At 38.6% G+C, this 26,272-nt stretch overlaps 1 protein-coding gene across 1 annotated transcript in view; it reads right to left on the reverse strand.

The window, feature by feature from the left end:
- Window positions 1–26,272, reverse strand: part of XRCC5 (X-ray repair cross complementing 5) — a 98,120-nt gene that overhangs the window by 11,285 nt on the left and 60,563 nt on the right. The window contains exons 17-19 of the mRNA XM_067740669.1: window positions 8,715–8,824; window positions 6,991–7,087; window positions 5,112–5,179 (exon numbers count right to left, since the gene is read on the reverse strand). Coding sequence (XP_067596770.1) covers window positions 5,112–5,179; window positions 6,991–7,087; window positions 8,715–8,824 — 275 coding nt within the window. The remainder of the gene's footprint in view (window positions 1–5,111; window positions 5,180–6,990; window positions 7,088–8,714; window positions 8,825–26,272) is intronic.

The raw sequence follows: 26,272 nt of genomic DNA on the forward strand, positions 1-26,272 counted from the left end.
TGTGAAATGAGCTGACGGAAGAAGGGTGCACAGGCGCTACGAAGGCCCACCCATGTTATCGCAAATGGCAGGATTTCCATCTTTTTACGGCTAAGGAGTCTTCCATTGTATATGTATACCACATCTTTATCCATTCATCAACAGTGGGCACTTAGGTTTTTTCCATATCTTGGTTATTGTAAATAATGCTGCGGTGAACAAAGAAGTGTATATATCTTTTTGAATGATGGACCTTGAGAGTATTATGCTAAGAGAAATAAGTCAGATAGAGAAAGACAAATAGTATATGATTTCACTCATATGTGGAATATAAAACCAAAACAAAACAAAAGAACAAACCAAACTAAACAAAAACAAACACACAGATACAGAGAACAGAGTGGTGGTTACCAAAAGGGAAGGCATGAGGGGAGGGCGAAATGGGTAGAGGGGGTCAACTGTATGGGGATGAATGGACACTAAACTTTTGGTGGTGAGCATGCTGTAGTGTATACAGAAGTCAAAATATAATGTTGTCCACAGAAATGTACATAACACTATAAACCAATGTGAACTCACTAAATATAAATAAATAAAATAAAGCTGGAGGAAAAAATATAAAAGACCTTATCAAACATCAAACATTAATGGCATGTCTAACAATAAAATCTAGAAACAGAAAAGTTAAATGAAAGAATTCACAGGTTATAATGACAATAAACATGAATGAAAAAGAGGGGTAATATTTATGTCTAGGCTTTGAAATGAAATAGAGGTATCAGTTATTGAAAAGAAAAGTGACTGTCTACGCTTATGTCATGAAAGAACTTTCTATTTCTGCAGCAAGGCTGACGTACCTATATTTCTCAAAGAATCATAAAATCCACATATTTCTAGAATACACTGGAGGGAAACAGCTCTCCTTAAGACGTACAAGTGTAAAGTTATGATTTAACTTTCATTTAAAATGGACATCCTGAATAATTATTTCCTTTCAAATCATCAACATTTAATAGCAATAATGTGACAGTTGCTAACTTTAAATAACTTATGGTAAATATCTTGAAAGAATTTTAATGGACTATGAGGACTGTTCTCCAATCTCTGATTATAGCCAAGTTTCCTTAAGTGATTATTTGGTAAGTGGCCAAACTTAACACTTGCTTTGGGACTTCCCTGGTGGCGCAGTGGTTAAGAATTCGCCTGCCAATGCAGGGGACACGGATTCGAGCCCTGGTCCGGGAAGATCCCACATGCTGCGGGGCAACTAAGCCCCCGTGCCACAACTACTGAGCCTGCGCTCTAGAGCCCGTGAGCCACAACTACTAAGCCCGCGTGCCACAACTACTGAAGCCCACGCACCTAGAGCCTGTGCTCTGCAACAAGAGAAGCCACTGCAGTAAGAAGCCCACGTACCGCAATGAAGAGTAGCCCCCACTTGCCGCAACTAGAGAAAGCCCGTGTGCGGCAACGAAGACCCAACGCAGCCAAAAAAACAAAAAATAAATAAATAAATTTAAATAAATAAATAAATAAAAACACTTGCTCTGAAGAAAATGTAAATGAATATTTTAGTGTATGGCCAAAAGTGATTACACTTCCATAACTTACCCAGGAGAAAAAGCTGAAGCATGTCTCCCCTATTAAAACCACAAGGAATCAACTTCCTTGAGCCAGAATCTCACTAATTCTCCCCATTATCATCTGTATGTACACTTTTCCTTCCACATTTCTCTCCAAAAATCAACAGGGGCCATTTAAAAATATTTTTAATATAAAGGATTAAGTTTTCATTCTGAAAAAAAAATGAAGGGTTCATGTGATACTGAAGCAGACACAAAAGCATAACTGCAAGTCAGACAGGACAGAGTGTGCGTTGAGCGTGAATCACAACAATGGGCTCCACTCTGCCGTTTACCATGTTTTCTTCCTATTCAAACATGGTGATGTTTTCAGAGTTGTCTTAAACTGCAACCAACTGAAATCAGTTCTGTTGATACTAGAATCATGTAAGGACACCAGCCCATATCTAGTCTTAACTGAAACTCCTCTCTGCAGCTTCATTACCAGACATTACAATTCCTGATGGTTAGGCTCTGTGCCCTTAAATTCCAAAGATGATACTGCATTTGCAACAAAGACTAAGTCCCAGACACTTGCAAGCAGCACACTATCCCTTCCTAGATTTCTTTCTTTTCTGATTTTCTGGAGTCACTTAGCTGTGACACCTTTGGTTAAGAGGTACTGCTGGGAGGAAAGACTACCTTTTTTAGGTCAGTGCTTTCCTCTTCCTCCCCAAACTGTAATGTGTACTCAATTCTCACCTGGATGATAGGGTTTTTTTTTAATGCAATGACTAAAATTATTTGCCTTGACTTATTTTACCTGTTTAGCAAAAACTGATTGATGAGCTTTCACCCTATGTGATTTTATGTGTCAACTTGGCTACACTATGGTGACCAGCTGCTGTGTCAAACACTAGTCTAGAGGTTTCTGTAAAAGTATTTTGTAAATGCGACTAAAATTTACAATCAGCTGACTTTAAGTAAAGAAGGTTACCCTTGGTAATGTTGGTAGGCCTCATCCAATCAGTTGAAGGAATTCTGTCTCTGGACTGTAATAGAGAAATCCTGCCTGAATTTCCAACTTGCTGGCCTGCTCTACAAATTTCAAATTTGCCAGCCCCAACAACTGTGTGAGTCAATTCCTTAAAATAAATCAGTCCCCACCACCCCCATACATACACACACACAGACACCAGACACACACGCATTCTATTGGTCTGTCTCTCTGGAGAGTCCTGAATGATGCATCCTAGTTCAAGGGGGAAAGATTATCATGCCATTGTATAAAATAACAAACAGAAATAGAACCACTTAAGTGGCACTCTGAAGCCCAAGGCACTCAGTCCTGACTGCGGCAGAAGGGGGTACAGACACCACTGAACCCCTTCTGAGACAATAATCAGCACCTTGGAGTATTTTTTTTTTTTTTAATCCTGGTTTAAAAATTCAATTATTGGGGCTTCCCTGGTGGCGCAGTGGCTGAGGGTCCGCCTGCCAATGCAGGGGACACGGGTTCGTGCCCCGGTCCGGGAAGATCCCACATGCTGCAGAGCGGCTGGGCCCGTGAGCCATGGCCGCTAAGCCTGCGCGTCCAGAGCCTGTGCTCCACAACAGGAGAGGCCACAACAGTGAGAGGCCCGCGTACCGCAAAAAAAAAAAAAAAAAAAAATTCAATTATTTCCCTTTGAAGCATGAGGATGGATAGCTTCACTTTAACTAGGCCCTAACATCAGCCCATCTCGCCAAAAGACATTTAACAAGACGAGTGATGTTTTCTACTCTTATATAGCAGTCCACGTGGCCTTCTAATCCCAACCTGGTCGTGGCGAGGAGGCAGAATTCTTCACATACTTTCTCTGAAAATGGCTGCTGCTACTTAAGCACCTCAAGTATCTGGAAACCTTCATTAACTGATGCTTACTATGAAGTTTAAAATTAAGCAAAAAAGCCCTCTGCGTAATCGTACTTCATAAATATTCATCTACTATGTATGCCTCACTGGACGTTAACTCTCGTGGGGACTGTGGTTAACAGTGCAGAGGGCTTGGCCTCTGTTCGCCCAGGCTCTTTCTATCCCAGGATCCAGGGCCGTGGGCAGCTTATCTAAGGAGACAACATGGAGTATGCTTTTTAAATTCTGGGATCTTACTTCCTGAAAGCGGGGGCCGTATCTGTTCTTTAACAAAATGCTTTTGCCAGGCAAAGTGCTTAATAAAAATTCTTGTATACTCTAACTCCTTTGCCAAACAATATTATGGTTTTTTCCAAGTGCATTTATCGAGCTGAAAATTCAAGGTATTTAAAATTTGGCCTGAATTTGGCCATAGATGAACATCTCCAGCCTTGTTTCTGCCATTTCCTTAGATTACTGTCCACCAGTCCCAGACCAAGCTCTCCCTTAGCTTGGCAGTTAATTTTTGAGTCTCCAGTTTTTCCTTCTACTACCTTATAACCAGCTGTTTGAGTTTCTAGAGGGCGGAGTGCTGTCTTATCATCGAGCACAGTGCCTAGCAAACAGCACAGGCTTAGCACATAACTGACAGATGCCAGGTGTGGTACTAGCAGGGCTGGGTCAACCAGTGACTATAAGTGACACTGAATGTTACAAACCATATACTTTTGAGCTACTCAATTTAATTTCATTAAACTTTCACCCCAAATCTGAGGTATAATGAAAGACTACTGAGCTAAATAGCTATGTTTTTGACTCATAACTGAAATCAGATTCAATGCTCATACATCAAGCAGGAAGACACCAAGCATATTGACCACTTGTGTCAATATGAAGATCATGGGGCCCGCATACATGGGGTGCTCTACTGTAAAGACCTAGATATGCCTTATGTTAGAATACCACTATTGTTCTACCTTGTTGCACATCACAATCATCTGAGGGGCTTTAAAAACTCAAAATCATGCCCAAAACACATCTCAGACCAACAGAACCTCAGGGGAGAGAGAGAGGCACCTGTCATCAGTAATTTTTCTTTTAAAATAGCTCCCCAGGTGATTAACAGGTGGCCTGGGTGGGAATCACTGGGCTGGATAGGTTTCCTAGCCTTAACCAGGGTCTACGCTAAGCGTGGTTTATACTATGGACCAGGAACTCTAGAGGCACTGAGTTCTAGAAACACTAATCTAGTTACCCTTAGAATTTTACTTCTTCAAGAAAGAATGGGCATCGGGGCTTCCCTGGTGGCGCAGTGGTTAAGAATCTGCCTACCAATGCAGGGGACACGGGTTTGAGCCCTGGTCCGGGAAGATCCCACATGCTGTGGAGCAACTAAGCCCGTGTGCCACAACTACTGAGCCTGCACTCTAGAGCCCGCGAGCCACAACTACTGAAGCCCACACACCTGGAGCCCGTGCTCTGCAACGAAGAGTAGCCCCTGCTCGCTGCAACTAGAGAAAGCCTGCACGCAGCAATGAAGACCCAACGCAGCCATAAATGAATGAATGAATGAATGAATGAATGAAATTTAAAAAACAAAAAAGAAAGAATGGGCATCAAGAAAATAATATCCACTGCAATAATTCATCTAAAGACAGGGAGCTACCCCTCAATACCTTTTTGGCTTCCTCAGCAGTAACAGAGCTTCCAGAGGCTTCATCTTTGGTGATCAGAGTAATTCCATCTAGAAAGTAATTCACAGAGTAAAATTCAAGTACAAAGAATCAATCCCAATCCCACCTTCCTTTCCACCGCACCTCCTCCCATCTTTGCACTGGAGATTTTTAGAACTATAAAGGTGCTCTTCTCTATAAGAAATATAAAACTTTATTAAAGGCACTCAACTCACATTGCTCCTCCCATCTTCCATTACCCTTTCTCCCATTTTTGCCTATTAAAATGAAGGGCACATCGCAAATGCTACCAGCTGTGTGCAGTCTTTCTTGATTGGCTCTCCCCTTTAGAACTCTCAGATCCGTTTGTTTATCCCTTTGAAATGGCTCTCATCACGTCGTATCCTGTATAACTATTCGTACATATTTTAGCCCTCCTAACAGATTATACTTTTCTCTAGGGCAGGGACTATGCTTTATTCATCTTTATATTCCCCTCAATGTAGTACATAGCAGGAGCTCAGTAAATAAGGGAAAACTGAATGACTATACTTTGGTCCCAACCCATGAGGTATGGGAATGTGCAGACATTTTGACTTCTAGTAGTGTTACTGGCTATTGACGGAATGGCAGGAGAGCTAAGGTCAGGAGGAAACATGCTCTTACAATGAATGGCCTTGTCTATCATTTAGCACAGTACATCGAGTTTAGCTCAGTGAGAGCAAATCAAGGATAGAAAATTTACCCTTTAGTTTTCTCTTTTTCCTAAGATTTTCTTCTGCCTCAAATGGCTGATGCATGAAACGCTTTCAGAAAAGCACATGCATTTAACATCCATTTGCACCTAGAAATGGCACAGGTCATGTGTATTCTCTCAATAGGTTATAGGCTCTTAGAAAATATGTGTCTTGTGTGTGTCCTACAAGTTTCTTTTCAGCAAGCAATATGCTAGAGGCATTCAATAAATACCAAAACCAATCTCTTTCATCTATTGGGTCGGCAGCAGGGACACAAAAGAGATTTGAATAAGCCCCACTCACCACCTATTCTAATAGCTTTTGCTCCCGAGTGTAGAAGTTAAAGGGCTGAAAAATTAACTGTCAGAGAAATGCTTGCCTGAGTGATGAAAAGCTGCCTGTTAGAAGCTGGATAGATAGGAATGCAACTCCTTTTATACAGAATTTGCATAGAAAGACAGGTTGAAACTAATTTGGGGGGCTCTACTTCAAGTACAAAGTTTCATACTTTGCAATATCATTGTTTTCATAATATGTACTTTTAATAGGTAACCTCTTATATTTGGGTTCTGAAAGAAAATCAAGTCAGGTTAAAGAAAATGGGCAAAGGACATGACGGAAATCAAACATCATGCCTAAAATTGAAAGATTTGCCCTCTTTCTACGATTAATTTGCATTGGTCACTTAAGTGAGGAACTGAATGGCTTTGGTGCATGAAGATGCTGGTCAGCTGATATGGAAAGCCAAAGAACACGGCAATGAAAGGTGGAGGAGGGGAAAACGTGGGGGAGGTCAGTGAAAGTGCTGTGGATCCAGCAGGACTGACAGGTCTAAGAATCGCAGAAAGGGAACAATGTCTGCCTGCACAGCTTCTTTACTCATCAAACAGAAAGGCGTAATCTCTGAAAGGGTCACGCTGCGTGACGAGTTTAAGATGGGACTTATATGTTTACTTATTATTTATCACTTTGTACTTATGATTAAGCAAAATTTTTAGTTCACTGAATCCTGAGCGTTTCCCAAATCCACATGGAAAGTTATCGGGTCCTCATATAACACATCACACAATATAATTTATATTTAGAATTTATACTTAGAAAAAAATAGCATAAATATTTGGATAAAAAGATAAATGACACCTTACCCTGGATGACAATCTCCCAGAAATGATTTAATTGTTTAACTTCCACTTTCTCTCGAAGGGCTTTCAGGAAACTGTTAAAGTGCTGCTCTTCTGAAAACTGTGGTAGCATGTGGAGGTAGAGGAGGTGGCAGGTCAGAGCTCATACAGAAACGTATTTCATCCCCAGACCAAAGCAGCACATATACAAGAATCCACGATATTTATTAAAAATATATAAAATGTTCTTCTTTGGTAAATGGGAAACTGGCATTTCAAATTTCACCTTCATTTGCTGGGAGCCAGAAATCTTTCCATCTGTTGAAGGTGCAGAAATTTCCATAGCCACACAGTTTTTTTGGTGGCCTGGTACTTTGTTTTTTAAGTTTTAATATAGACAGAGTCAAACAAAGACAGAGTAATTTAGTGGGATGCTTGTGCACCCATCACCCAGCTTCCATAACTGTTAAGTCGGCCAATCTTGTTTCATCGATAACCCTCAACTTCTCCCACAACCCTTGGATTGTTTTGAAGCAAATTTCAATCACATTAGCTCATCTATAAATATTTCAGTATGCAATATCTAAAATATAGAGACTTATTAAAATATTCACAAAAAATTAATAACAGGAGCAAATAACCAGTCACATTTTCCCAACTTACTTTCTTTTTACATTTTTAGTTTAAAAAGGTCATTAAGATGGACTGATATGTCTCTAAAGTCTCTCTGGATCCTCCTCCATCTCCTTCTCTCTCTCCCTTTTTTGGAATCCAATGACCTGGTACTCTAAAGGACATGTGGTGGCAACAGCGCACAGAAGCATTATCAGACACTCCATCCAGCCTTGGGGAGGGGGGGGGGGCATGGGGTAGAGGTGCTAAAAAACCATTTTCACTACCTTTTCATCTAAGCAAATCTTTCTCCACCTGACTGAGTCATCCTTAGTCTTATACTAACTCTACTTTGCCAAAATTTTGTTTTTTTATCTGTAGGGAATTTGGATTATCTACTACTGAATCTTTTATCCCATTTTAATTTGAACAATTTTCTCATTTTCTTATCATTCTTTGTAACTACCTAAACAATTCAAGAAGTAATTTGTTCATTTACTCAGCAAATATGTAATAAGCACCCACATACAAACTAATGTACACTACAACCGTGCCTACTTTAAAAATATACTTTCTAATTTAAACTTACTCTCATCTAGAGTTCATGTATAAAAGCCTAGAAATAATTTGGAAGATTTTTAGATGCGTTTTCTAATATTCCTACTAAAACAAACAGAAAACCCCACAAAAGGTGGGACAGGAGTGCTGAGTTATTCATTTTGTGTTCTTTTTTTCCTGGCATTCAGATCCCTACTTCTGTCTTCATCAAATCCTTCTCAATAATTACACAACTATATTTTTTCCATCCATTTCCCTAAAATAGTTAGCCAAATATAATACAATACAATAGAAATTTCATTGGCTCCCTAAATAGAAATCATAAAGCCAGGGCTACAGAGTGTAATAAAAAGCTAACTCCCAGGGATAAAAGATCCCACTCACCCACACATCTTTATTCCTCCTCAGAAATTACACCAATAGCAAAATGAGTTAGTCATTTCTACTTCCTTGGCATACACTGCTCTTCACAGTAAGGATGAGTATTTCCAAAGCCCAGGCTTATTTGTGGGGTGCTATATGTCTCCCCCCTCTGGTGGTGACCAACTGGTTAGGAAGAGGACACAGGATAGCATTACCTGAATGGCTTCTTCCCGGAAGACTCTGATACAGTCCATGCTCTTCATAAAATACAGTGTTTCGTTAGTATCCAAAAACTGCTCAATGTGATTTATTAACTGGTGACTTGCTAGAACATAAGACAATAAATTTATTTTCCTTGATTTGAGTGATGCTTGTTAGAGAGAATGTACGCTCTTGTGTGCTTGTAAGTATGTGTTATGGATCAAAAGCCTCGCGGTCCATATGCACAAAAGCTATTTTTCTTGTAAGGGGGTGGATGGGAAGGAAAGATGAGATGCAAAACACTGACTTCAAAAGTCTACATTTAGAAAGTCTGCATAATACTTATTGACATTTGACAAGAAATAAAATTTCTAAAATGCTTAGAATTATAGCTAAATGTTCCTTTTGGCATTTCAAACACTAAGCTGTTGCTGCTTTTTATTTCCCCCCACAATTCAGGGGTCATTTGGATATTTCACAACTGCCTTTCCTGATACAGTCATAGAAAACAGATCTTCTATTCCCTCCCCTAATTCCACTCAAGATAAATGTCAAACAGTGTCGCACAATGAAAAATAATGAGCCAGGGACACTCCATCTTCTTCTAATCACAGGTCAAATTAGAAAGGACCAGCTCTCATCTTAATTTCATAAAGTCCTTTTAGAATGGAAAATCATTGCTACATATTTTCTGCCCTTAGCTGAATCTGAATAGTCTCTAAGTTACTCAGCACTCTACAGAGCCATGAATACTTAACAATAATGGTCAGCAAGCAACATCATAAATGCTATAGGAAGAGGAAATGCATTAATAATGTTATAGTTTCCAAGGTGGTTTGCAACTTGAGACTACCTCATAAACAAAAAAATAAACGTTCTTCATAAAAAAAAAGCAGAGGAAAATAAAAGCATGAAGTCATCAGGGAACTTAAGTTGCTGAGCAGATCACAATAGACACTTACGATCGGTGTGGAGGAACAAACCAAGGAGATGTGCACAGTCATGGCCTAAAGGCTCACTCTCACTTGTCCCCTGAAACTGCTTGCTAGCTGGCTGTTCAGCAGTTTGTGCTGAATGGTCAAGATATTGTAAGACTGCAGGTCTGCCATCGTCGTGGCCTCATCCAAGCATTCTCATAGTTACGAATGTGTGTGCGTGCAGTACTAAAAAAACTACTTTCAAGGCTTGCCTATAAAGGCTCAAGGCCACTAACTGAATTGCAGTGACCTGAGCATTGCTCAATGCCTTATGAAAGAGCTGAAATGCGGTGCCTGCAGCATGTGAAAAGGATTAAAAAGCTGGACAAGGTATTTCCTAATATAATAATTTTGCAGCAAGAGAAAACAGCCCCAGTAACCATTTCATCTTTTCTACCAACTAGGAGATTATGATCTCTATTACAATAAACTACTTAACCAACTCGAGGGATTAAAGAAACACTTCCCTGCAATTTTAGGAATCTTTACCAATGTATCCGGCAGCAGTGAATTAATATCCAACTACAATTCAAAGGAGAGAAGGAATGTTTGGATGGGTCTTTTTAAACAAGGTAAATAGCCCTAATTAGTAAGCAGAGCAGAAAACCATCAACAAGAAACTCAAAGCAATAGAAGCTATCTCCCTTTTTTAGCCTGGAAAGGTGAAGTAACAGAAATGTTTGATATTTCCTATACCACTCAAGCAGGCTGCTTTCTCAGACAGTCTGATGTGAAGTTCACTGAGCGTTTCATATCTGTGCACAAATAAGAGCCTTTACAGGCCAAGGGCAGTAATCCCGGAGATGCCAAGTTTCTCATTTCTTCTGAAATGTGAATAAGGAGTCTCAGCAAGCTATAATGTAAATATTTCTCTTTGCTTGATTTAGTGATTATTTTAATTTAGCCTAGTACATATTTACTGTGTAACTGCTACATATAAAATGCTATGCTACATTCTATAGGAGATACAATTAAGTTGAAGATAAGATCCTTACCCTTGGGAAGTTTACAGTCTAACAGAGGATATAATACATATACACAAAAAATAGTAACAGGAGGTAAATGTGAACAGGGCTGTGAGTGGTACGGAAATATATCAACTATTCTGAATTTTAAAAAATCTTTGGTGATTAAAAGAAAGCTTCATGAATTAACATGGCATTTTTGCTGGGCAATGAAAAACAGAATTTGGCTATCAGACAGCAAAAAACAGAGTGAGCAAAAAGTATAAAGAAGAGAGGTGGGGCTTCCCTGGTGGCACAGTGGTTGAGAATCCGCCTGCCTATGCAGGGGACATGGGTTCGAGCCCTGGTCCGGGAAGATCCCACGTGCCACGGAGCAACTAAGCCTGTGTGCCACAACTTCTGAGCCTGTGCTCTAGAGCCCGTGAGCCACTACTACTGAAGCCTGTGCACCTAGAGCTTAGGCTCCGCAATAAGAGAAGCCACCGCAGTGAGAAGCCCGCGCACCACAAAGAAGAGTAGCCCCCGCTCACTGTAACTAGAGAAAGCCCGCACGCAGCAACGAAGACTCAACACAGCCAAAAATAAATAAATAAAATAAATAAATTTTTTTTAAAAAAGAAGAGAGGTGGGAAAGCACAGGGTGTATCTGGAGAAAAGCGCATGGTCCAGCACATGGAGTCCATGGACAGGAGTAGAGAAGAAAAAGGAGGAGGAAGAATTAGACAGGAGAGGAGGTGGGAGGAAAGGGAATTCCAAGGAGGACGAACAATGCGTGCAAGGGGCCTGTGGCAGGATAGAGGAAGTGTAGGAAAAAAAGGGTTCAAGAACAAGCCTTTTAGGAACTGCAGCGTTTAGAGGTTGTACAGCGGCAAGGGAGCTGACAAAGGAGGCCAAGAAGGAATGGTCAGGGAGACGGGAAAAAGGAGGGTAAGGCAACACAGATACTGAGAGAAGAAATTATTTGAAGAGGAGAATTGTCTACTGTGTTATAAAGTATTACATAAATAATATTATGTATAATTATTATATAAATTCTGCAAGAAAGAGTATAATGAGCACAAAAGATTAAGTACTGAAACTTAGGGTGTCCTTACACCCAGGAACCCATGAAACAACTAGAGACTGCTGAATGGCTTTGCAAAAAACACAGCTTCCAGACCCATTTTTATCTTGAAATATGATGGAATACACACACACACACACAGTTGCCATCTTATAGAAAAAAATATTCAAAAGAAACTAAAATAAAGCAAGTGCAAAGTCAAAAATCCATGTGCAATAACAGTATGGAAAAGAAGACACAAAGAAAAGAAGTAGGAGTCTCAATAACCAGTTTCCATTGAAGAATGAAGTCTTTATGTATTTGCAGGCCTATCTGGATTTAGCTTTCTTATTTACATGTTAGACTGTTCTGTTCTTTCCTCCAGAAGGTTCAGGAATGCAGGTACTAGATAAACATATCCAAACTTCTAATAAATCCAATGAATACACAGAACCAGGTTTTGCCCTTCTAGGAATACTCAGTTACATGGCCTGTGCATCTGGTCCATAGTTCTGAATTCTGTCCCTCTACCTAGACTATTTTGTGGTTCACTGACTATAATGAATCATTTAACACCAGTAAAAAGATGTGATGGATGATGCTTTAATATACTGAATATCAGAATGCGATGTGGATAAGGGACCTCTCATCCAAACTTTGGTGGCATTTCCCTGCCATTTTTAATAAAAGTAAAACGCAGAAATGGCTAAAAAAATAATCTACTTTGACTCCCCCTTTCCCCCTGCTCCTCATACAGGAAACGCTGATCATCAGGGTGCTTTTCTCTGCTTCTACATCAATTATAGGGCTAAGGAATGGCCTGTCAGTGTTCATACTCAGTAAATCACAGCCCTAATTATAATTCACCAAAATGCTTTTCAGAGTTAGTCAGAGGCTCAGTAATACTCATTAGCAGGTAAAATAAAAAATGGCCATTGGAAAGGCCATCCGTCTTAGGATACCAGGTCAGGCAAAGGCTGTCATTTATCTCAAGAAGTTTTCAAAAACAAGATGTCTATTCTGGATTTCAAAAGTTTCTGTTCTGGATTTTGAGGTTTATAATAGGGACATTATATATTAAGCCAGCATCTGACAGGAGTACAGATTGTCGATACATAAAATGAGTCAACACAATAATACTTTAATGTTATATTAAAATGTTATCGAGATTCAGAAGTGTCATGTAAGAGGAAAATGGCAGTGTTTCCTTGTTTAATCTCTTTAGAGAAAACATTCAACACCTTCCAAAGTCCTACAAAATGAGTCATCTCCCTTCTTGCTGCAGTCACAAACATCTGGGGCCATGTGCTTGCTGGCCTCTGACTTAACATTTACTTACTCCCTCTGTTCTCTGCAAAGATGTTTCCAACAAAGTGAAAGGAAGTCATTTGTTGTGGGTTTTTTCCCTCCATCGTACAGAGCCAAAAGAGCAGTGGGTTCATTCAGCTGTCACACATTATATATAAAGGACTGGAAAACCATCTCAAATGATTTTGCTGAGCCCAGGAATCATTCAGGATGTTTCCCAGTTTAATTCTTCTCATGATCTCAATCAATGCCTTACGAGAATTTTACTTATTGAAGAGGTGCACATTTTGCAGATGTCAGCAGTTAAATCATTATTAAATGTCGAACAGTTTACATAGTCAATGGCATCTTTATAAAACAAAATAAGGTGACAATAAAGATCAAGCATTTAAATCAAATAAGTATATGATCAGATCAGTCATTAAGAGAATTAAAAGGAATAACATCTATCAGTAGCAAATAAAAATCTAAGCAAGTAGTCCAGTCTGCCGCCAATTAAATCCACATGTAAATTACAATCACTGTTTTAAAGCAAAAACTTAACAAGAAACACTTGCCTGGTAAGAAAACAAGTCTGTGTTTTTAATAAAGGTTACAGAAACAGAAATCTGTCACAAAGAAGCTTCTTTGTGTCTCTTTACTATAGGGTATAAATTGGCCATTGTGGTTAGAGGCTTCGTGTATTATTGGCCAGGGTCCAACCAGAAAAACAGAAATCACTGAATATTTAACCGGGAAATTTAATGCAGGCAACTGTTACACGGGTGATAAAGAACTATTAAGCCAACTGAGAATGGGTGCTGTAACCCAGAGATTAGGAACAGCAAGAAGCTCCTAGCACCCCTGGCACTGCGGAGGAGAACAGAACAGAGCAGAAAAGAAATGAGAGGGGGTATAACTAAAGTTCAGGGGCCTGTCCTATGGGAGCCAAAACCATGGAGGACTTGGAGCTGCTGCCCTACTCGGTAAAGGAAAAAGAGAAATATCCTGGCTTCTCCCTCCTTCCTTACTTCCCCCCAATCTCTCACACTGGCTGAACCCAGTAGGAAGCTAGCAGCTGTGGGAGCCTGGAAAATGCAACCCGCAGGGGCTGGACCTGCCCCAGTCCTCCCCCCAGAGCTGGTGCACACAGGGGAAGGGTGAGCTACATACACTTCCCTTTCCTTCAGGTTCATGATGAAACACAGTCAACAGGTTTCTCACAATTGTGTGGACCATGTTGATAAACCTGAGTAACTAGAAGTGACTGAACCCTTCCCATGGTATTCATGTCCTTTCAGGAGCAAATGCACTTCTGAAAATATAAGTACAAAAAAAAGATTTCCTAAATATTTTCCCTCTAAATGACATTTTATGCTGATTTATTTCTTAAATACCCTTTCTGCTTCCATTTCCAAAAGAGTCTGGATCTAAGATACCAAGAATTTGTCCTGAATGTCTGTGCTCCTTGGTCTGGTGTTATTCCCGTTTTTAGTCTTACACTCTTTAATGAAATCTGCTTACTAGGGGAAAATAAATCACTGGTGGCAACAAAAGAAACTGAGAACTAGGGAAAAAATATAAGCTTTATGAACCTGAAAGTGAAATTCAATTGCTGTCTTATTTTTAAGCAGGTGGACTGTGGAGTAGACACAGCTCTGTCCTGCACTCTGCTTCTGCCCCACCCTTCCCCTTTTTAGAAACTGTTGTGCTAGATTCTTTGCCCCTCTTTTAAGAACAGAAAAAGTCAGCAGATATGACAGAGAATACCACAGCAGTAATATTATGCATGATCAGTAGCACAGGAAATTGTACGAAGGTATATAAAGCACTGACCACTTCAACAGTACAGATACAGCCCCGGTTTTTTAAATTATTATTATTATTTTTCTTACCAATAACTAAAGAACTCAATTAAAACCTCAACGTTTAAGCTCCATAAGTTTAGTCACAGCCCATTTTTTCCATGCTTAACGACTTTCTCATTAAATGCAGTAATTTCTTACAAATTGCACTAATAAAAGTAAGTCCTGCTGGGTGTTTTCCCCCCTTTTTAAATGCTAACTTTTCATTGATGTGTTAAATTAAAACCCCAGGCACAGGAGCAGAGTAAATGCAAAACCTTTATTGTTAGACTCCAATCCTGCAGACTATGATATCTCTCGTTTTATTTTTGGAGTCCTACTGTGTAGCCACAGGAAGAAAGATTTTGAAGGTCTCTTGGTCTTAGCTCACTCTAGAAAAAAAGGTGATAGTGTAAGCTAATGAGAAACTAAAATAATGGTATCTGGTTCAGCCCACTGGCTTCAAGACGAATTTATATAGGGAACATTATGACAAGTCTTTTTCATTCTGGATGAATAATATTTCTCATCTTAAATAACTTGGGTGTAAGACCAGACCTGTTCCCAAGTCAGCTGGAAATTTTTAAGTTTGCTGGCCAAAGGGTGGGTTTCATGGCATTCTATGGTCTTTTAATTTTTTTACTAAAAACACTCAATTTAACTATTAAAGACCCACTGAACATGTCCCATAAAACCTGAAGGTTATTAGTTCATATTTACAGGGCATATAGCAGTTAAGAACAAGGAACATCCACTCTTTAGTCTAATTCCTCCATTTCCAGAAAGGAGTGCACTTAAAGTAGTGCAAAACTGGGACATGATGCTAACATAAGAAAGAAACTAAAGGAAGTTCTTTTCATCAAACGAGGAAGTGATTTTTTGCTCCAGACGCACAGGCTCAGCGGCCATGGCTCACAGGCCCAGCCGCTCCGCGGCATGTGGGATCTTCCCGGCCCGGGGCACGAACCCGTTGTCCCCTGCATCGGCAGGCGGACTCGCAACCACTGTGCCACCAGGGAAGCCCTGGCTCATTTATGTAATGTACACATGCTATATGCTTGGCAGTGTGCGTTGAGGTTGGGAGTAGGGAGTGGAGAGGGCAGAGAAAGAGCATCTCCAAGATTTTCTTTTTTTCTTTTTCTGTAATTTTCTAAGGTCCTAAAACAAATTCTAAAACTTGGTGAACCATACTAAAATATGATAATTTACTAAATACTAAAGTGATACAGAATTCAGAACACCATCTAGACTTGATCCCATTCTGGATGAGTGGTAGGAGGGAGGCAGAATGCAAGATGACAGTAGTGCTGTAGTGATACTGTACTAACAGTGCTGTAGTAATTTTATAGTATCTGTCTAGCTTCAGATCTGAGTGGATGTCATCAAACTAATACAGGAAGTTGGCAGAAGGAACCAAGTAGCCATAGAAACAGTGCAGCCAAGAGAAAATGCTCTGGAACTGACCAATCTGGCAATGAGATCCAATTAGAAGTTGGTAATTGAATGAAATTGAAATTCATGGATTAGCTGAAGAGATGCAGTGAGCGATGAGTCAGACTCCTCAGCAAGGACAGAAGCAGGCGGCCACTAGTTGAATGTGCTTTTGTGGATGATGGAGGAGGGGATGCAGCTGGATGCAAACATCCAGCACTGTTTTACAATATGCCTCAAGAATTTGACTCATTCTTAAATGGAAATATCAAGTACCAGAAATTTTCAAACCATATTCCATGTAGTAAATCTTCTTGAAAACTGGTAAATAATGATGTACTGTGTTTATATTGTATCTTTCCTTAAGGACCCCTCATTTATTTTCTTTCATTGTTTTTAAATCTTTTTCTGATTTTGTGAAGAAAGTTGTATAATATTCTGGAGCTCAAAATACAGCGATGTTATTTTTCTCTACTTCTTCTTCGATGAGGCTAAGATTTATAAATCAATACAGAGAACCTGAGGATTAGTTCTGCTGTAATTCAAAAATTCAAATCGTTATTATTAAAGACAGTGATGGAAACAGAAAGATTACTACTAACCGGCAGTACTCAGAGAGCATAAAAATAAGTAGAGGTTTTATTTGTCCCACTGATGGCAGACCAGCAGCAGCATCTTTGATAATGAATCATATTACAATAAAACTACCACTGGGCATTAGTAACCCAGCATACACTGGCTCTTAAACCTCAAGAATCTCTTTAGAGGAAATTTGGGGGTGAGAAAAAAGAATGGACATTCTTTGTGGAAGAAATATCACTAGCAAACATACAGAAGAGCCGGAAAGCCAAGAGTATTAGCGGGAGTACAGTTTGGTGAGTACAGGGTGCACAGAGGGGACCTGTAGAAATATGGGTCTAGAATGGTGGGATGGGACAAGGTTGTGGAAAGTCTTGGCTGAGGGACTAATTTCAAAGAAACAGAGAGTGACTAAGAAGGGCTGACCCATAATCAGATCTGTGCTATAAGAAGCTAAATCTGTACCAACATACGGGATGAGTTGAACAAGAAGAACTTTGAGGGTAATTAATATAGGATGCTATAACTGTCCAATGGTAAAATAATGAAAGCCTAAATTAGTGTTTTTTAGGATGGAGAGAAAAAGACAGATATGAAACAACTGGATTAGAAAGTGATTAAAATTAGAAGAAACTTAGAAATGGTACAAAGTGGTCAGAAATGCTCATCAACAGTAAACCCAAGAGACAAAGTAACAGCAGTAACAAAAATCCCTACTTCTGGAGAAAGTCCTGTTAGTACTCATAGCACTAGGACACCCCATCACTTTGGCTGTTGCCTCACTTGGGATACCTTTCTCTGGGCCCTTTCCTATCCAGCCTTTTATGGCTCAGGTCATGCCAGCCTCTTCCATGAATTCTTCCTCAAACTGGTCAACCCACCTGCTTCTATACCCATACTCTGCATCCTTCCTATTGGCTTGGATGAACTATCTGTGTGTGCATCTATCTAAGTTACCCCTTCCACCTGTGCCCTAGATCCCACACCTCTGCCCCACTTAAGGATCTCGCCCATTCTCATGTCTTTATAGACCATCTCTATGATGACTTCTCCCAGATTTATATTTATAACCCAGGACTTTTTCCTGAAGTCAAGACCTATATAACCAACTTAGTATGTCTTTTCCTTCTCAGTAACTGCCAATTCCTTCCAGTTGCTCAGGCCCAAAAACTTAACAATCACCCTTGACTTGTTTCCTTTTCTCACATCCTATTTTCAAACTGCCAGCAAAACCTGCCAAGTCTACTTTCAAAATATATCGAGAGTCTGACCTCTTCTCGCTACCTCCATCACTACCTCTCTCACTTGGATCACTGCAGTAGCCTTCTAACTCATCTGCCTACTTCAACCTTGCCCGTGCTCATCACGGCAGCCAGAGTGCCTTTTAAATCAGATCATCCTCTACTTAGAACTCTTTAGCGGTTTCCCATTTCACTCAGAGTAAAAGCAGAAGGTCTAGGAGGCCCTATGTGATATGTGCCACAGATACCTCTCTGATCTCACCTCCGCTTCTTTCCTCCAGACACACTGGTTTCCCTGATGCTTCTGGGCAATGCTCCCTCTTGTCTGCAAGGCTTTCCCCAGAGATATCCACCAGGCTCTATCTTCCACTTTCCTCAATTCTCTGTTCAAATGATAACCAAGCAATAAGCCTTCCTTGATCCTCTACATAAAATCACAAGCCCCTCACAACCCCAGCGTTCACCATCCCACTATCCTGTTCTAAGTTTTCTCTATAGTGCTGTCATGAGTTGAACAGTGTTCCCCCCCAAATTCAAGTTCTTTCCAGAGCCTCAGAATGTGACCTTATTTGGAAATAGGGTCCTTGCAGATGTAATCAATTTAAGATGAGTTCATAAAGGGGGGTGAGCTAATCCAATATGACTGATGTCCATATAAGAAGAGGTCAATCTGGACACAGTCACACAGAACTCCAACTGAAGGTGAGGCAGAGACTGGAGTGATGCACCTACAAGCCAAGGAACACCAAGGGCTGCCAGCTGTCACCACAAGCTAGGAGAGGGCCACGGAATGGATTCTCCCTCAGAAGTCCTCAGATAGAACCAACCCTGTTAACACCTTCATTCTGGGCTTCTAACCTCCAGAACTGAGAGAAAATAAACTTTTGTTGTTTTAAGCTAGCCAGTTTGGTTACAGCAACCCTAGAACATAGATTTTATTTGTTTATTGTCTGTATCTTGCCACAATGACTAGCACATAATAGGCATTCAACAACCATTTGCTGAATGGATGAATAAATGATCAAGGCCTCACTGAGTTACTCCTCTAAAAGCTTCATGTCTAAAAGACATGAAGATGTCTTTTTGTGTTCCTTCAATTTAAACCCATACACTGTGTATTCAGTACTGGCTATCACTGAATGGGGGAATGGACAGTCTAGAATTCTGATCACCACCCTTTACCTTAATTTTATAGCGTTATAAATGGTTAAAATAAAGCTCTATGGAAAGAGAAAATACATAGACAAAGAGTCATGGGCTATGTAAGATGTATGCAGGTATGTGTGGCTAAGATATCATTTCCACATTATCATGACTATATATGCAGGCATCTTTGTTGTTGTCACCTACTAAGTATGAATTGGCCCCATCCCATCTTGTTGTAAGCTCTTTTTTTCCCTCTTAGGTCAAGATGCTTGATCCCATGAGGAATGGGAGGTTCTCTAAAATGTACTGCCTGTGGCTATAACCTCAATTTACCATACACTAAAACAATTAACCATCTTGACTATGATATAGAAGATTAATAGGGATTAACAGGGTTATTCCTATGAAGTGAGAGAAAGCAAGACAAAGAATGTGGGTATGAGGAGGGTTTGGAAGAGAGGGGGACAATGAATGAAGAGAGTTCCCCTTTTTATGTACTACTGAATTACTATTTGATTTTTTTCCAATGAGCATGTATTTATTTTTTAATGAGAAGCCAAAGAAGCAATTAAATCATCTTGAAACATATGAGACTATTACATAGGTTAACAATAAACAATTGTTTGTATTTTTAGTGAGTTCTAAATGGAAAGACATTTTTCATGGGTTGACATTTACTGATGGCAGTTACTCAGGACCCTTCTATTTCACTGATCCTTTTATTTCTTTTTTGTTTTATTTTTTTCTCTTCCACCTACTTCCTTCTGTTTATTACTCATATACTTAAAGGAGAGTACGAAAAAGGACCTTAGAAATTATTTAATTTCACCCACCATCCTCAGGATAGTCTACCAATTTGAACCAGATTTGTGGCAGGCAAATTTTATCATTAGTTTGTAGATTCAACCTTCCCTGTAATTCTATACATTTAAAATTCCAATGTGTAAGTCCTGCTGGCTTCATTATAGTCCATCTAAGAGTAATTAGAAATGGGACAATTATGAGATAATTGGGATAATCCAAACTTATGTATGAGGCAAATAATGAATCAAACAAAATACACCCATGCTTGAGAAAAAGAGCACCAAAGAAGAAACAAATGAAAGGAGGGAGCAATGAACCTATGCATTTTCCCAATCTTTAAACACTGAACTAAGACTTGCCAGCAAGTTCCTGAAATCTCCACAGTTTTTCCTGTACCGAGTAAGCTTGTCATTTACTAATGTAAATGAATTCCTCCCATGAAGCAGAGGATTCTGAAACACAAACATAATCCTGTGATACATACATCTAAGTTTTTTTTTTTTTTAAACTCCAATACCTGAAGACCTTTATTTAAAATACACTCTATTACTTGAACTGACAATGTTTTCTTTATTGGTACTCTAGAAATTCACTTGGGTTTCTAGATTTTTGTTTAGCTAGGTGAGGCAAAAATTATAAAGGTCTTAATAGCCCACAAGGTCTCAAGGTGAATAACCTTCAATACTCAAAACATCATGGAGAATAACTAGACATAACATCAACAAAGATATAGATTTGAAAAAACTATCATCCAAACTGGCCAAATTGACATTTACAGAACCCTCAACCTAGCAACAACAGAATACATATTATTTTAAAGGGCATATGAAACATTTGTCAGAACAGACTATATGCTAAGCTATAAAACAAGTCTCAATAAATTTAAAAGGACTGAAGCCATTCAAAATATGTTCTCCAGTCACAACAGAATTAAATTAAAAATCAACAACAGAAATAAATTTGGGAATTTCCTAGTATTTGGAAATTAAACAACACAGTCTTAAATAATCCAGCACAGTTCTAAATAATCCAAAGGTCAAAGTAATCACAAAAGAAATTAGAAAGCATTTCTAACTGAGTGAAAATGAAAACACGTTATCACAATTCATGGTGTGCAGCTAAAGAACTGGCCAGACGAAAATGTATAGATTTAAATACCTATGTTAGAAAAGAAGTTTCAAATCAGTAATCTAAACTTCCAGTGTAAGAAACTAGGAAAAAAAGCAAATTAAATCCAAAGCAAGTAAAAGGAAGGGAATAATCAAGATCAGAGCAGAAATCAATGAAATTTTAAAAAAATATAATGGAGGAAAATCAATAAAACTAAAAGTTAGGATCTTCTATAAAAGAGAAACAAAGCCCATAAACCTTTACTTAGACTGACCAAGGAAAACAGAAGATACAAACTACCAAAATCAGGAATAAAAGCAGGCATATAACTATAAACCACAAAACTTAAAAATATTGTAAGGGAAAAATAACATGAACAATGTTATGCCAACAAATTAGACAACTTAGATGAAATGGACAAATTCATATAAAGACACAAATTACCACCAATGACTCAAGAAGAAATAGAAAATCTGACTAATTCTATCATAAGTAAAATGACTGTATTAGTTTTAAAAAGCTTCCCACAAATAAATCAGGTCCAGAAGGCTTCACTGGCAAATTCTATCAAATGTTTAAAGAAGAAATCATACCAATTCTGAAGAGGAGGAAAGAATACTTCTCAACTCATTCTATGAGGCCTGTATTCCCCTGATACCAAAGTCAGACAAAGATATCACAAGAAAACTACAGAAAAGTATCGTTCATGAATATATACACAAAAATCCTACCAAAATATTAGCAAAATGAATTCAGAAACATTCAAAAAGGATTATTTACCATGACTGACTGGAATTTACCCCTGTAATGCAAGGCTGGTTTAACAACTGAAAATCAATGAATATAGTATACCATATAAATAGAAGAATAAAACCCACATAATCATCTCAATAGATGTAGAACGTGCATCTGACAAAACTCAACATTCATTCACAATAAAAACTCTCAATCACATAGGAATGGAAGAAAACTTCTTCAAGATGATAAAGGGAAGTTGAGAAAACTCAGAACTAACATCATACTAATGGTGAAAGTCTGAAAGCCGACACTGTACTGGATGTTCCAGCCAGTAAAATTAAAAAAAAAAAAAAGAAAAAAAAGAAATTAAAAGCATACAAGTTAGAAAGAAAGAAGTAAAACTGAGTTTATTTGCAGACAATATGATCCTGTAAGTAGAAAATCCTAAAGAGTATATAAAAACAACTAGAACTAATAAACAAGTCTAACAAGGCTGCAGGATATAAGGCCAATATACGCAAATCAATATTTCTATATACTAGCAAGACAGTCCAAAAATAAATTTTTAAAAATTTAATCCACAATTGCATCAAAAATTAAAAAACACTTGGCAAAAATTTAACAAAAGAAGTGCAGGTCTTGTACACTAAAGTCTATAAAACACTATGGAGAGAAAGTAAACAAGATTTAAATAAATGGAAAAAGAATCCATGTTCATGGATTAGGAAATTCAATATTGTTAAGATGGAGATTCTTCCTTAATTATTTTATATACTCAATGCCAATCCCTATCAAAATCCCTAAAAAATCGAAAAGCTGATCCTAAAATTTATATGGAAATATGAAGGACCTAGATTAGCCAAAACAATTTTAGAAAAGAACGAAGTTGGAAGACTTATGATACAGTATTTCAAAACTTACTATAGAGCTAAAGTAAACAAAGCAATGTATTAGTGAAGGACAGGTATAGATCAATGTAATTAAATTAAAGACTACAGAAATAAACTCTTACACTTATGGTCAAATAATTTTCAACAAGGTGCCAAGGCAATTCGATGGGAAAAGGACAGTCTTTTCAACAAACGGTGCTGGGACAATTAGTTATCCCTCTGAAAAACAATGAACCTACACACTTACCAAATACTCATTTACAAAAATCAACTCAAAATGAATTATAGGCCTAAAACTTTCAAAAGCAAACACAGGAGAAAATCTTTGTGACTTGGGCTAGGCAAAGATTTCTTATAGATGACAACAATATGACAGCCCATAGAAGAATAAAAACATGATAAACAAGATAGAAGATATATGAATGGCTAATAAGCACATGAAAACTGGTCAGCGTCATTAGCAGTCTTTAAGAAACTGCAAACTAAAACCACAATGATACACTGACACATTCGCACTAAAATAGCTATAACTGAAAAGACTGACAATACAAGGTTATCAAGGATGTGGAGAAAGTGGAACCCTCATTCACTGCCAGTGGGGATATAAAATGGTATGCCACTTTCGAAAAGAGTTCGGCTATTTCTTAAAAAGTTAAACATAAACTTCCCATATGGTTCAGCAATTCCACTCCCACCCAAGAAAACTGAAAACATACAAAGACTTGTATGCAAATATCCATAGCAGCATTATTTGTAATAGCTAAAAACTGGAAACAATCCAAATATCCATTAATTGGCGAGTGGATAAACAAACTGTGGCATATTCATTAAAACTGAATATTATTCAGCTCAAAAAGAAGTCAATTATTGATACATGCTACAACATAGACAAACTTCAAAAACCTTATGCTAAGTAAAAGAAGTCAGATGCAAAACACTGCATATTGAGTGATTCCATTTACGTAAAATTTCCAGAAAAGACAAAGCTATAGGGACAGAAAATAGTTGCTTGAGGTGGTGGTGGGGAAAAAAAGAACTGACTACACACTGCCATGGGGAACTTCCTGGAGTTGAAGGAAAAGTTCTTTAACTGGGTTGTGGTGATGACTGTACAACCTTTTCCATTTATAAAGGATCACTAAATTGCACTTAGAATGAGTACACTTTATAGTAGAAAATTATACTTCAATGAACTATTTAAAAACTGGCAATAAATAAGTGCAATTTAACTGAGAGATTTGTGGAGATTTACCACAGACAGAAAGGAGACACTAGATGTTTCTTTTATAGAATAACTGCTGAAAAGCTCACACAGTAAATCTTATCCTCAATGCCCCAAGGAAACACTACAAGATTCCAAGGGCAAGAGAATTACAGTTAGATAGTTCTCATATAAGAAATGGCTCCTGACTCCAATGGCCTACCAATGAAATACAGTGACTAGCTTGAGTGTTAGAGTTGCATCTCATTACCACTAAAAGACATAAAGAGATAAAATACAGGATTTCAGCAGTTTAATCTGACAAAGGAAAAGAAAATGAGCCTGTATTAGTCAGCTCAGGCTGACATAACAAAATATCATGGGCTAGCTGCCTTCAACAACAGAAATTTATTTTGTCACAGTTTGGAAGCTGGTGCCAGCATGGTCAGGTTTGGGTGAGGGCTCTCTCCCTGGCTTGCAGACAGTCACCTTCACATCACAGAGAAAAAAAAAGAGCAAGAAAGAGAAGAGGAGAGTGCAAACTCTGGTGTCTCTTTTTATAAGGGCACTAATCCCATCATGAGGGCTCCACCCTCATGACCTAATCTAAACCTAATGACCTCCCAAAGGCCCCATCTCAAAATACCATCACATGAGGAGTCAGGGCTTTAATATATGAATTTTGGGGGGAACACAATTCAATCCACAGCAGAGTCTTTAATCATAACTATTAACTAAAGATTTTTCTGCAACTGTCCATAAGAAACTGCAAAAAAAAAAAAAAAGTTAATTTATGTCTAAGGACATATACACTAATAATATTCTCAAGCCCTGCTGAAACTGTGTTCTATATCTGAACCAAACTTCTCTCCCTTTTCTGACCAAAGAAACTAGTATGCCATTTTAAAAATTTTATGTAGACATGGGAACAGACAGGACTAAGTGTACCAAATTATACTTGCCACTTCTTTCTGTGTAAGCATACTTTTTGCCCTGCGCTTATAATTTGAAAGGGGGAGGGGACCAAAATACTTTTATTGCCTTTAAATGGGACTCCAAGCTGTTTCTAGGTTCCTCTTAACACATTTCAGCCCATTAGTTACTATTTTAACAAAAGCCTAACATCCTTTCCTAAACATCTTAATTGGTTAAGAGCTTCTGCTGTTTGCCACAAGCAGTCACTTTAAGTCATTGATGAAAGCAGTTTGCACATCAGCACAACCTGAAATCAGTTTCCTTTATCAACCAGCTGGGCTTAAGAAACAATCGTGAAGACAATTCTCCAATTCAAGGAGAACCAAGTGCAATGCCCTGCATGACAGTGATCTACCAGGCACCATGAATGCACCATGAATTTATAGGCAATAAAGAAAAAACCAAATTGCCGTGAGTAAGTACTTCAACAGCTTTTTGCTTCACAAATCATTCTCATTAGCACTTCCTGCAAGGGTGAACTCCAACAGCAAGTTGGGTAACACACCCTTTCTCCAAAGCACCCATCATTTAATTCCGTGTTTCCAGCAGCTGGCACGGGTCATCAAAGCAAGCCAGTGGGTCACTACGTTAAATGCAGGCTTGAATGGACTCTGTTCTTCTAGCTGTTCTGACACAGGGAAAGCATTCATATGAGTTCCAAATTTTCAGCCAGAGGGAAAAATATTCTTTCTATTTTTAACATAAAAAGGGAAAAAAATACTCAGCAGGTTTAAGGCAAGCAACTTTACCACCTGGCATGAGAAAACAAAACACTGGGAGAATGAAAATGCTGTCGTGTATCACATACAGGCGTCCTTTAATGCTCTCAGGAAGAAATCTTGGTGCTCACAGAGAGCTTACCTATAGCAAACAGGATTTGTACGCTCTCTTTCTTTTAACAGACAGCCAGGCTACATTTTACAAGAGCCATACTCTGTAATTAGAGATATTCTGATCTACAGATTGACAGGAATTTGAAAAGATGCTAGAAGCTGAGTAAGAATGGACAGACGCCTTTTAGGGAGAATTGTGAAAACTGAAAACACTTACTTATAAAGTGGTTGTGTGTATATGACGGTCTTTGATTTCTATGCCATGTCTTTTTTATTTTTTCTTTTTGTCTTCATTTCAATGATTTCATTTTAATTATTTGGTTAATGAGTTTTATTATATTAAAATGTAAGCTTCAGAGCAGTGCTGTGCTGTCTAATGAAATGTAAGCAACCAATGAAGATGTTTAAGCCACAAGAGGCCAAGAACTGGCTCTCTGGAATCTGACTGCATATTTGCAATAATCCGTGGAAAGTCATCTCAACTATTCTGGGCCTCAATCCATGCCACA

The sequence above is a fragment of the Pseudorca crassidens genome, chromosome 6 (assembly GCF_039906515.1).
Source record: "Pseudorca crassidens isolate mPseCra1 chromosome 6, mPseCra1.hap1, whole genome shotgun sequence".
NCBI classification, from domain to species: Eukaryota; Metazoa; Chordata; class Mammalia; order Artiodactyla; family Delphinidae; genus Pseudorca; species Pseudorca crassidens.